The following is a 14526-nucleotide window of genomic DNA, read 5'->3' on the forward strand; positions in this document are numbered from 1 at the left end:
AGGAGTTAAGGGAGAGTGAAAGACCGATTCCTTCCTTAGGTAACTATACAGGTACAGGGGTCAAAGGAAAGTGTAAAATAGACCTCTGGCCCAGGTAGCTGCAACAGTAATAAGAGGGAGAGTGAATGACCAATTGTTTTCCGGGTAATTTGATCAGGTAGATTGGTAAGGTCAAACAGAAAGACCTACCTCACACCAGGTAACTAAATCAGGTAAGGAGTTTTTTATATAGTCTGTTTACATTATATAGAAAAAATAATGCAATCACAACTACAGAATACACGTAAATTACAGTAATACAATTTGAGCAACGAGTTGAGCAATTAAATGAACAGTTGTGTAATTTGTAAAATGGGGGGGGAGTTGTTCCGCCGTAAGAAATAATATAATTAAAATTAAATAAGATTCAAATAAAACTAATAAAATCTGAAATAGTTATAGCAAGTTTTATGTGAAATAAAACAATAATAAAAAAATATAATCAATAAAAACAATTTTTTGCTTGAAATAATATTTTAAGTACTATTTTAAATATAGAAACTTGCATTTATTTATTTATTTTTTCTAAAACAGCAAATTGAGGAAGTTTTAAGAAATTGATGGGCTGAATTCCAGCCATTACAATAGGAATATGAAATCTTAAATATAAAATGAATAAAAAAATTATTTTTAAATAAAAAAAATGATCTTATAAACAGTGGTTTTAATGGGCTTTGATCCACTTTATTAGTGGATCCATAAAGAGATAATTCTTTTATTTCTGTTTTTAAATATAATGTCTAAGTTTTATTGAGTCAAAACCATTAAACTATTTTTCAGCTCAGCATAAGGCCAAAGTACCTTGTCATTTTGGAGACAGATATACTGGTTGAATAAAAAAAAAAAAATTAATTTGAAGTTGAAACAATTCTGTTAATATTTATCAGAGCAAAGGACAGGGTGTAGGTAAGCTCAGCGTTTGTCCTCGTTGTAGCTCGCAATTTATCAGAAGAGGCGAGGTCCCGGGACGTGACTCTACCAGCGCCACCGGGATCAGCCAGATGATATTTTACCATCCAGGCTCTATATCTCTGTCCTTCAGTGCACTTTTACTATGGCCAAATGTATTTTTAGAGATTTATATTGATTTATCCCCATTTAATGGAAAGTGTCTCACTAAGGATCCCAAATTTTTTGGAAGGAAAAGCTTATTTTTTTTTATAATTTATTTATTGTTATTTACAACTACATAAAAATATAGACAATAGGAAAATTTTCTATAAGTTATAAAATGGCATGATAAAATCTAGCCATTGATAGAACTCCAATAACATTTTTAGAGGAGAAGATCTCGGGGCCAACGTCTTTTCAGACGCCTAGGATAATTATCAGGTAATGATGGAGAAGCCAGGTTAGAAACAAGTGGGTTTAAGTGGTTGGGAACTTTATCATGGAAGGATTCATCATGGATCGGCAACACATGGAATATTGAGGTCCTGATAGATGACTTGATTTGTGATGAAGTAAGGAGCATTAAGGATTTAGGACAGTATGGATTGGATACAAGAGGAATTCTATGGTTTAATGGAGCCCTAAAGATCAACCCCGTATGTCCCAGATAGGCCTTATTATAGTCATTAAGATCAGTGTTTTGTAATACATTGCAAGTTTTGACCGTTTGTCTAGTAACTATTGTAGTAGTCGGAATCGACGAGCAGCTTACTGTCTTTTCGGTCTTGAAGGAGAATTAAAGGATACTAATAGCAGGAAGTCATAACTTTACGATGAAGGGTAAATGTGATTTGGTGGGGTTTATTGAAATTTATTTTAATCCTCCAGTTTTGGCACCCTTCTTCAAGGGTGGTGATGTGGGATTGGAGGGTCAAGAGCTTAATTTAAATAATACTTTTGACAAAGAAGAAATTCTCTTACCTAGGATACTTCTTCTGTAAACACTAATAAACTAGAATAGCTAAATGCAATTATTGAATTTAGTTTAAGTAAAAAAACTAAGTATAAAATCTTTTATTTCGTAACCGGTACGCTCCTGTCCCTAACAGTGATCACTAAGGACTTTTTGTCAATTTTCGTTTATAGCTAGAAAACTAAGAAATTTCACGAAGAAAAACATTCCATACAAAAATAATCTGTTTCAAATTTTATACAAAATTCGCACATTAAATTTAATTATCTACACTATAGGAAGTATAGCGCGTAACAACAAAGATCAATACTCCTGATTTTTAATATGTTAATTAATAGGAGAATTAGGAAGCAAGGGAATAAACATTAACCCTTTTCACTCGGCACGTTTCGGGCATTAACAACCAGCGTCTCTACGCCACATTTTTGCAAAAGCGTACACATGGTATCGTGATATTATATAGTACAACTTTAGAATAAAGTAAGGCATTGTACTGAAATTTGATATATATATATTTGCGAACATTGAAAAACACATATTTAAAAAAATAAATAAATAAAATTAAACTACTGATTACAAAATTAACGAAATGGTTAGGAGATTACTTACGGTAAATTAAAAAATCACGGCATTCTTATTACTTCAGAGATCTTCACTATTCAACGCTTCAATACGATGTAAGTTCTCGTAAATTTATTTTCTCAGTTTCCGAATTTCTTTATTATCTTATCACATTTCCCTATATCATTTGTTTTTATTACAAACATTCGTGTACATATTTCCTACGAATTCTACAAATTTCTCAACGGATTAGATACATGTATAGTCCATCGTAAATAATTTGCACGTTCTCCATCGACGTGAAACAGGTTGATTTATTTATCATGTATCTTAATATTTTTCTGTCGTATTAATGGAAAACTACAGAAAATCTTGCGTTTCTGAAAAAATAGTGGTGGAATAAGTTCATTCTCAGTAATTGCTAATAACCTTTCATGTTCCCTGAGAGAGGACAACAGTAGGGGTATTCAAGATGTTGTGTTAAATGTAAAATGTTTTACCATGTTAAATGTAATAAGGATAGGTTTGTGAGCAGCCCGATTTCAAGTCATGTTAAAGGTTAACTGCATAAGAGCTCCTAGCGGATTTTCTAAGCAACTTACTTTATAACCTTTCCTTCCAAAACTTCATGTTATTGTTTACTTCTAAGGTTTTTACTAAAGTAATTTATTTCACAAAAATGTACAACATGCCTAATGTGCGTGAAAAGTGGAAGTTGTGTAAAAGTTTGGCTACTGAGTGTCTTGTTGATCTTCTAACTTGCGAGGAAAAGAATCAAGATGAGCTAATTGAAAACTGTCATTACATTATTATTGTCATTCATTGATTTATTAGTTTTAAAAACATCCAAAACAATACTAACACAAAGCACAAAATCCGAGCAAGTAACCTAACAGTGACGAGCTCAGCTGATCTGCTGCGTGATGTCATTATCTATTTAGCAGACCTAGTAACAGACTCTCAACCATGTTATATGTTATATCGTTTTAGCATGGTAAAAGAAGGAAATATTTCTGCATTTAACATAAGTTTTTGCGTTTAACACGATTTAACATGTTAAACTAAATACCATGAATACTCCTAGTGTGATAAGTTGTCGTTGTCCCCTCAGAGAATAACCGAGTGTAACATTGCTGCTGTACATTGTAGATGCATCATCATAGATATCAAAAATCATGAGCACCATCTTTGGAACCCTTAATGTTAAAACATGGTTAGGTAACGAACCTTTTAGATAATTTTATTATTAACTTTGTAAATGAAATTTTACATGATAAGCGTTTATATAATGAACATTTTATTGTAAAACATGTGCATTTTATGTGTAAAAACATCATAGTTTTTAACTTTGTTTAATTATTATCCTTTATCTCTCTAAATATATTATCTCTACTAACCTAATATATTTTCTTTCTTAAGAAAATATAAATAGAAGAACAAGGTGGAATGAAATGAAATGTCATAATAGGAGGTTACAAAAGATTTTAAAAAAATTATACATAGTACAGGCATCAAATACCATATGTGATAACAAGAAATGATAATAGTTAAGTCATTGATAATAAAAAGTCCAATTCTCTGGGCGTGGCTTTTTATTCGACTAGTTTACAGATTAGGTATGTTTCCATATTCTCTATAATTCATTCGGAATATAATCGATATCATGATCCATTAGTATAAACAATATAATATTATCAAAAAAATCTAATAAACACACACAATTGGAAAAACTGCATAGTTTATAAAACTATCTTTAATTATGCATTTACGTGATAAGTAATTACGTTGCCCCACTCAATATTATTATAAATATAACTTAGGTTTTACAGTTTAGATTTAGCTATTCGTAAACCTAGGTATATGAACCCTAAATGCTGAGACCTCATAGCTAGGCCGTACATGAACAAATGCTTGAGGCGGGCAACGAAGTTTTTGATAGGATCCGCAAGAATAATTACAAATGTGAAAATTGGAAGTATGTCGAGCCGCTCGCACTAAAAACTTTACATATTCAGAAACGGTCAGATTTATTTTTAATAGTGTCAGCTCAAATTACACTAAACATTCTTGGAATATTACTGTGTAATTTGAGCAGAATTGGTTAAGTCTTTAGCTCAAAATATTGTTATAATGCTAACAATTATTTTGTAATAATACTATACTTTATTTATTCGGGTCTAGTCCTTTTAGAATAATTCTAAAGTTTTCGAAAATAAAAGTAAAATATGAACTTAAAAAATTAAAAATGATATTATAAAATATCATAACAACAAAACGGGAAAGAGAAAAAAAATGAAACAATAATAATTAACAAAAAATATAAAAATAAAATAAATAAAACCATCCATAATAAAGTATAAGGTGGACTAACCTGTAATAAAATCAAATAAAAAAATAAACACAAATAAACTAAAAATAATTAACAGGCAGAATCAATTAATGTTTATATACATATTTAAAAGGAAATTAGCTCTAGCAGAATAATGCCTTCAACTTAAGCATAAATTTGATGGGTTCTCAACTTATTTCAGATAAAGAAAGAGCAGAACAAAACTCGAGGTATTAAGTATTTAAGAAAACTAGAATAGTGTAGTAAAATTTAAAACGTATTCTGAAGACCTCAATAGTTTTTTTTTTTTTTCCGAAACATGAAGTATTTTAATAAATAATAGACCCTAAAATATCTAAGAAAATTTATTTATGGTAATATTTTTATTTATTTATCTTTGAATTTTAAGATACTTTATGGAATTTTTACTCTTTGCCATAATTTTAGAATAATTATAAGCAGGTCCTAGTTTAGATACCATGACGAGGAGATGGTTGGAGATATCTCAAATTATGTTTGGGTAACTGTTTTGCTTTGAAGTGTTATATCCAATTTGTTATGATCCAATGTGAACATACAAAATGAATAATAAGTCGAAAAATAATAAATCAATCCTATAACAAATAATAATTCTTAAAGTATATTGTGATAAAAATAAAATATGAGGGAAAAAAAAATTCGTTTCTTTCGAATGTTCGAACTGTCACATTATTTTTAGTAATTAAAAACCTGATCATAAAAAAAACAAACAAATTTGGGAATATTAGAGACCAAAGGATAAGATATTCTTTCTCTACCCGTCCTGTATGATCAGTTTTCCCTCTACATAAAGAACACCTCTGTTTTTTATTCACCAAAAGAAAAATCCATTGAATAAGACAGACGTTATGAAAACAAATGTCTCCTTTTTCCCTTAATATTAACCTCCTTTCAGTTCCTCGTCTGTTTTTACATTACCTATGACATTTCATTTTCTACATGGATATCATATCTTCCCCTAAAATAAAGAATAATATAATAGACACATGATATATGTTTTATGTGTATTTGGAAGGTGAATAATTGTGTTTAAGTGTAATCCGTAATTTTTCAATATTTTCAATAGATATTATGACTTTAAAAAAATTAATAAATTGGCCTCAAAACGGATTGAATATTTAATGAATCTTATACGATTTTCTATGGTTTTATTAATTACTTTGCACTAGATTTGCTCATTTCTAAAATCTGGGATGCCTCTCGACAACTGAGATATGATGAAGAACAATGAAACGATCATCGTGTACACAAATATTTTTATTGTTTTATTTTTGATGGTATATATAACATAAAAGTTCAAACTGTGATTAGAAAAAAAAATTACTGGCTTCGAAGTGATCACCACAAATACTTTACAAAAAGTAGTACCAAACAAAGGCTCACCTGAGTCATGAACTCATGTCACAACGGGGAGTATTATTATCCTAGCTAATAAAGATATTGCTGTTTTTAAAAATTGTATTTCTAAGTTCCATGAATGTGTAGAGATTGATATCAGAGGGAGGATATTTAACAAACAATTTTGAGAATTGTAATGAGGTGTAGATAGTTGACCGTAGATTAATGCTGTAGATAATGACCGTAGATTAATACAGTTACAAACCTGCCTTCTACGCCACAACCCCTGATGAAGACCTGAAACTCAGGTCGAAACGTTGGCATAAAATAAATAAATATGGTTTTGTATTTATATATATATTGGAATATATTTTGGTATTTATGTTGTTCTTTGCTGACCGCACCCCCCGACAAACTTCTCCAAAGAAGAAAAAATTTTGAGAATTGATCGAATAAATCTACCTACCTATCAATCAGTAGGCGCTACAACCCTGTGATTGGTCCTGGCCTCTATGAGCCTCCACCTTTCGGTTAGGTTTTGGGCTGCTGCCTTCCAATTTCGGACTCCAAGCAAGTCTCGTGCGTCTTGTACCACGCCATACATCTTGAGCCGTCCGACTCTTCTTGGACCTTGGATTTCTTCTTCCATGACTCTTTTAGGCATTTCGCATTGACTCATCCGTGCAACATTTCGTGCCCACCCAAGGCGTCCCAGCCTAACAAAAGATCATAATATCTATATCCTGGAGCAGCTTATAGAGTTCCTTATTTCTTTTTCTTCGTCAGCCTTCCTCATCTCTTACCGATCCATAGATTCTTCGAAGGATCTTCCTCTCGAAAACCAACAGATTATTTCTATCCTGTGTGAATAGGGTCCATGTCTGGGAGGTGTGTGATAGGACAGGACTAATTAGAGTTTTATATAAATGGACCTTTGTTTTCCTACTAATGACCTTGCTCCAGAAATGTTTTAACAGATCAAAATAGCATCGGTTAGCCGCTGTGATTCTTCGGTTTATTTCAGTGGAAACATTATCTGTTGCTGTGACCTGAGATCCAAGGTAAGGAAACTCCTCCACTCTTAGAGAAACACCTTCCTACGACAACCTGTCTCTCCTGGGATCTGTCTCCTCCGATGTACATATATAAATTTATTTCACTGCATTTTAAGATATAGATGATAAAACCGCCTTGTATCTGTGTTCACAGTTGTCTTGTTGCCAGTAGTAAGTTAGTAGTCCTCAGTCGAGTCTGAGACTGTTGATGTCTGTTTGCCATCTTTGTGGGTGCTAATGTCTGAAAAATTGGGTTAGAGCAATGTTAAAGGCTATCAAAGAATTTCAATCCATGATGTTATCAAATAAATGATTCTGTCACTGTCAGCATTCCGAGTATTGCAGGAATCTAGTCAGTTTTCGCTCTTCGTAAAGAAGAATGCTGCACAATACGTCTCAGAATATTGCTCTGAAACTGTTGTAGTTAATTAGCAGTTGTGGGTGCAATGTTAGCCAGCTTAGGTGCTCCGTAGAGGAGGGCCGGTCTAAGTATACTTTCGTAAATAAGTAAGTAATTTGAGGCGTAGATAAAGGTTAGGAGATGTTATCAGGTAATTAAGCCTTGGTTCTAAACAGCTTTATTTTCTTATGACAGTGGCGAGCTAGCGTCAGGTGTCTGTCAAGGGTACCAGGTACACTTCACTGCCTGCCGGTCGTCTCTTCTCTTTCACCTTGTTACCCTATATTTTCAAACTTTTTTTTTCTTCTTAGGCCTATGGGTTCGTGGGGTTGATTTCATGATGAAAACGGTTTGAGGATAGCCTCTTTTTTTGCATTAGTATTGCATTTATTTTGAAACTTTTTTTTTTTTAATTTTCAAATCCTCTTTATTGATATATAATTACAATTACAAATATATGATAATACAGAATATATATACAAATTACATACCTCGGTAGTATAGTGGTAAGTATCCCCGCTTGTCACTTTGAAACGTTTAAGGATTAATTTTATTTTATTGTAGAGTGAAAAGTAAAATTTGTGGGAAGAGCCAACTTGAATTTTTTTTCTAAAAAAAGAATGTATTATTGTATTAAAGATAAAACAACCTAAAAGAAACAAGTCTAGTCCATTTTGCCATAAATGCATTCTAGGATTTAGACGATCGTTGATAAGAAATATTAGGTTTGACAATGTTTTTTTTTTCTTTTTGAACATATTTTGTCCGTATATTGCTAAAAAAAAAATAATTATATAAGAAGGACGAGGTACTCACTTTTGCCGCTAAGGAAGAGTAGGGCTCGTCGAAGAGAGACCAGACCTTGGGCTTTATCCTCTGCCAGGCGGTGAGCCGGCCTGCTAGGTAGTCCTCCTCGTAGCCGAACATCCTGGCTACCTGCTCCTCCGTCGGCCGCTCGGAGTCGATGTCCAGCTTGTCCAGGATTGCCAGGGTGGTCTGGAAGCAAGAGTTCACGAAGGTAAGTTTTTATGAATAAAATCTTATAACAAAAAAAAAAACTATTATTTATTTTTTGAAAAAAACAAAATGCAAAGTATATTTTATGTGTTCACTGGTTCATCGTGAATGATGAGGGGCGATTCCCAAACGATAAAGGAATAATATGTAATAAAAAAATTATAAACAGGACTTTTCACAGACACTTACGTAAAATAAAAGGGCAAACCTTCTAATTTAAAAACATTGTATAATTCACAAATATATAGTCAATGGAATGGAGAAATTAACTATAAGCAGGAATCGTAGAAGAAAATACCATTCTTCAACCAAAAAATTCTATGGCAGACTTGCTAACTATAGAACAAAGAGTTTTGATGAAAATGATCCAGCAATTAATATTGCGAACCATTGGTTGTAGATTTCATTTAAAAGGAGAATTTGAAATTAATTATGTGAAAATCCCACCCATAATGGAAATTACATCTCTGTTTGGTATTTTTGTTTATATCGATATAATTGAGAATGTACTAAAATTGAATAATTAATTGAATTGTGGATTTCTAATAAGTTTTTAAACTGTTAAAGTTGATTTGATTTGTCACACTGAGCTGTCCCACTTGTGTAACATTTGATCTATCGCGACCACTTTCTCACTGATACTTCTTTAATCTCACTCCCTCGAAATAAAGACTCCCAGGTAATCGAGATGACTATTGCTGCCACATTAAGAGAGAAATGCAAAGGATTGACAATGGCATGTTAAAGGAAGAAACACAAATAATTTTAAGGCATAGTGCTTAAGACTAAAGTGATATGTCTCATTGAGGACATATCGTAATAAAAAGTAAAACAGGATATAATCCGATCTAAGTAACAAAAAGTTTTTGAACAAACCAAGTTATAGAGATTTCGTCAAAAGTAATTCCTAATATAGGATTACATCCTAGATAAAAGACATTAAGATTCTATTCAGTTGACGGCACATTTGACAAATTCTCTCACTTGCCACCTGTTGATACAGGACCCCTTCCCCCTTCTCTTCCCCCACTCCTCTGCCTAATCACATCAGCTCCTACAGGATCACGTATCGTGTGTACTAGGTACACTGTTTGTTCCTTACAGGCTTAGGGTTCGATCAAGGAGTGAAACGTTAGTAGATTAATTTCGTGTGATAACTCAATTTGATTTGAAATCTATATCATGAAAACTACTATTTCTAGAAAAATAATCATCATTAACTCCAACAACCTACCAGGACCCCTAGTAATAACCTTATGTTTAATATTTTCCCAGATATAGTTTTTCAAACACAAACTTTTTTTTCTAAAACAAGGTGATTGTTAATGTATTTTCACATTATTAGGTGAAATATAATTAATCATATGTACTATTATTCCAAAAGCATATCTTATAAAAATTATTACACGATGTTGATATTTTATTTCATGAGTCATATCTTGAAAGACGTTTGATACACGTTGTAAACTTTGACGTGGAAATAAATAATAAGCACTGGCTTAGAAGCATTTCTTAGTTTATTATTATTATTGACAAAAGAATGAATACTTCTATACTAACTAAAATGAATAATCACATGACATTTTTATACACACTGACTCGATAGCATCATTAAAACCTTGTCGACTGTTACTATCGATAATCGTTACAAATCACTACAATACCTTAGGAACTATTTGATATAGAGATGTCTATCACGGCTTAATCTAAAGCTAGTTGTAAACACAATAAAGTACTTTATAATGAACATTTTCGTAAGAGTAGCATTTTTCATAATATTTGCCAAAATGAATTCACATTGTGTTAATTTCTTGTTATTTGGTAAAAATATTGTTAGGAAACTTTTATCTAGGAAAACACTCAACGTAAAGAGTTATGTTAGGGCTCAATATCAAATCTTATTAAATACATCATAAAGTAGTTCATGAATATCAATTTTCTAAGAATAGTAGTTTTTATGCTATTTGCCGAGATCAAAGATATCCTCTCCTCGTTTTGGCTTTTAAATTGTAATGGACGAGACGGAAGAATTGGTGATGGCGGCGCATGCGCAGGAGGCAGAGAGGGAGAGATAAATCATTTATGTTTCTTTTAATGTAATTGATGGACATCGATGCGGAGTTTGGTGTGTTATTGGTTTTCTGTGAGCTGAACTTAGATGAAAAACTGTGTATTTGGAAGTGATCTTACTCTCTCTCTGGCACTACCAGCTGAGTGCAAGTACGTACGCGTCATTATTCACTTTTGCTCAAGAATAAATTATTTCGTGTATAAATATAATTTTTTCAATTTCTTGAGACTGGTATTTATTTATTAAATAAATCAATTAGTATCCTTATTAAGTCTCAACATTCTTCATTATATCAATAGTCCAACGTTTCGGCCAATTCTGTCATCCTCAAGGACAATCTTCAAGTATAAATTCACACCTCACACCAAAACTTAAAATTGTTTTGCAGGCTATTCTGCGAAGGTCATTAATTATAAGTCAAAAACCGGCTATTTTTTCAAAACTTCATTAATTTTTAAAACTTTTAATTCTAGATCAAACTATCAACTATCATATAAACATGGTGGTTTATAAATATCATGGCTAATATTGTACTCATGTAATATTGTATCATGATATTTGTCAATTTTATCAATTTCCATTGAGAAATGTCATTTTTAAGCTGCATTTATATAAATGACAAAATTTCAAAATGGAAATTGATAAAATTGACAAATATGAGGATAAAATAGAACATAAGGGGTATACGGTAAATTACCAAACTTTGTACTAGTAAAAAAAATATAGAATAGTAATATATATTCTAAGTTTTCTTTACATCAGCATTTAAAAAAATTAATCATCAACTTCCTAGAAAATAAAATCTAAAATAACTTTATTTCCCACACAAATTTCAATAACGTGTTATTGTTAGGAAAAAACACTGCTCGCCAAATATTGTTAATTTGTAAAATCATGGAGACACTTTCATGAGGAAATCACAGGTAATAACAGTGACATCATTTATAGACACAATGACTAAAGCACTTTCAAACGAAGAAGAAAAAATTAAAAAGATGACAAAATTTATAAATATCAACAAATTTATTCATTATATTTAAAGTTAGACTTCATAATTTTATCACTGCACTTTATTCATGTTTTTAAATTTTAATTAACGTCTATAGTAAACAATAATTCCAGTTCTTGTAAATAGTAATAAATAGTGCAGTTCGTATACATTGTAATTCAAGTTTGTAAATATTAATTAAGCGGCGAATCACCCGCTTGGGTAGATGCCGTATGGTATAAGATAAATAAATAATTAGTAGCACTGTATCTTATATATGTGAATGTGTATTTATTATAGGTATTTATATATTTCATGTCATTAAAATAAAGAAAATTAATACTATCTGCCACAAATTAAAGGTAAAAAATATTTTAGTGTTCACATTTTCATTCATACAATAAAAACAGAAATATAAGGAATAAAGTAAATAATAACAATAGTACTTACTGAAAAGAAAAAAAATTAAAATAATAATAATAAAGAAACATATAAACATGATTTATATGAATCTATGTTAAAAATATAATAAAATAAAAATGATCACATAATTAAAATTTTCACATCACATAATTTTCAAAAGAAAAAAATTAAATCTAAGTAAGAATATAATTGGAGAATTAAAATAAATCCCATCATATCACCTTTACCCTTCGTCGTAAATCTACTGACTGCCCTACAGTATATTTAATGATGATTCCCTTACCCCTGTTGAACAGATCCGTTACCTTGGACTACATCTGGACAAACGACTTGGAATCCTCATACAAGACTAAAAAGACAGAAAACTGCACGTCGATTCCGACTATTACATCAGTTACTAGACAAACGGTCTAAACTTCCAATTCATTACAAAAGACTGATCTACATAACTATAATAGGGCCTATCTGGACATACGGAGTTGAACTTTGGGGCTAAGAGGAGCTTAACTAACTTTAGAATTCCTCTCGTATCCGATCTAGCCCGAACCAGATATCAATCCTTCCATTATACTCTTTAACCACCCAAAAGTAGTTTCTAACCTTGCTTCTTCTATTCCTGAAAATCCTCCGAGGCGACTGAATATGACTGGCCACGAGACCTGCTAATGTAAAATCGTTATATGAGTGCTACCAATGGGTAGTTGCTCTACACACCTGTATCACCATTATAACTTACAACAAATTTACTAAATATATAATTATATACAGTTGTAGATTTCAATAAAGATATATATAAAAAAGTAATAATAAAATAAAACATAATCGTACCTATATACTGGTATTTATATATAGAAATAAAGATGTTAAAGAATAAAAAAAATATACTTTAAACAAAACAAAATGTTAAAATTATAGATATTGAATAATAATAATTAACATTGAAAACGATTCCTGAAACATCGAAGAAAAATACATGAAGAATAAAGACAATGTAAATAAAAAAATTATGTATTAAGTAAATACTCTAAAAAAAAATAATTAAAATAAAATAAAATTAGGAATAAATATCTTCTTTTTAACGGAAATCATCAAATATTCTAAAATTTTCGACAACTTAGGAAGTATAAAAATTAAAATTGTTTACTACAGTTCATTAACAGTTGAGAAAATGCATGGTTCGCATTCTGGGCTTTACTTAGTGAATTTAACAAGTACATTAAATTATTTTTTAATTAATCTAATACTAATATTATTAAATAAAAAGTAATTAATCTTGGATTATTAGCCTTGATGAAGCGGTGACTTTGATACCCTCACTGGGTAGATCGCTGATGAGAGGCCCTTGAAGTGACAGGTCGGCATCAGGGCTGATTGGAACACTCTGTCGCTACCCACAAATTGCTTTCAACTTACTCACTTTGCCACTCACCATCTCAACTGGCAACTAAATCGAATCGGATCTGTTAAACCTCAATTTACAGTCCTCAGGAGAACTTGTAAGAAGAAGGATACGGTTTAAATTTTACTTCAGATTCGTAATTGGAGAAAAACGTAGACATTTCATAAATAGGTATCATAGTCATGTTCACTGTATCACCTTTATAACGATTATGTGATTAAATCGATTGCAAAGTTTTGTGTTTGAAAGTATTGTAACATTAATGGAATTAAAACAAAACAAAAAAGTGAAAAAAAAAAACCTTACTAGTCGACTGATATACCGGTAAAGTACAATATACATAAGCTAAATAACATGTAAGAACAGTTAAAACCGTTATAACACACAAAAATAAATAAAAAAAAACGCATAACAATACGAAAAGATTGACATAAATAGGTAACTTTGACAAAATTGTATACTTTAATACAATACTAATAATGTAGAGTCAGTATTGAATCTTCTGTTATGTTTAATTATTTATTGCTATTTACAACTGTATTTACATACAAATACATCTGGTAAATTTGATGTAAAATCATAATGGAGTGATAAAGGCATGTAGAGAAACCACCCCTTGGTAGCATTCTAATATTTCAAGGTCTCGAGGTCATCTTCTTTCCAGGCACCTCGGAGGATTGTCAGGAATGGAAGCAGAAGCAAGGTTAGAAACTTGTGGGTTTCCTCTGTTTTTAAATAACAAACTCAAAACAAATTTTTAGTTATTAGTTTATTTGTACTTTGAGAACCCCCCTTAGAAATTTTACTAATAGAATTGGCCGCAATGTATACAAGTAAGTATCTCATGTTTTAAAAAAATCATATAAAAGATGAAAATAATTCTTCCTTCATGCAGATACTCCATAAAATACTTTTCTTTTTTTTTAAGAAGATAGTTAACCGTATGAAGTACCAGGGCATTCAAAAAGTCCTGTCGTTTTTCGTTTGTTCGTTGTTTATTTTG

General features: G+C 31.2%; 1 protein-coding gene across 1 annotated transcript in view; it reads right to left on the reverse strand.

The window, feature by feature from the left end:
• LOC106686063 (potassium voltage-gated channel protein Shaw) overlaps nucleotides 1–14526 on the reverse strand; it is a gene marked incomplete in the record, with an annotated part of 559367 nt that overhangs the window by 209587 nt on the left and 335254 nt on the right. Inside the window, 1 exon segment of the mRNA XM_067045426.1 lies at nucleotides 8442–8621. Coding sequence (XP_066901527.1) covers nucleotides 8442–8621 — 180 coding nt within the window.

The sequence above is a fragment of the Halyomorpha halys genome, unplaced genomic scaffold (genome assembly GCF_000696795.3).
Source record: "Halyomorpha halys isolate HHAL.00 unplaced genomic scaffold, Hhal_1.1 Scaffold770.1, whole genome shotgun sequence".
Taxonomy (NCBI): domain Eukaryota; kingdom Metazoa; phylum Arthropoda; class Insecta; order Hemiptera; family Pentatomidae; genus Halyomorpha; species Halyomorpha halys.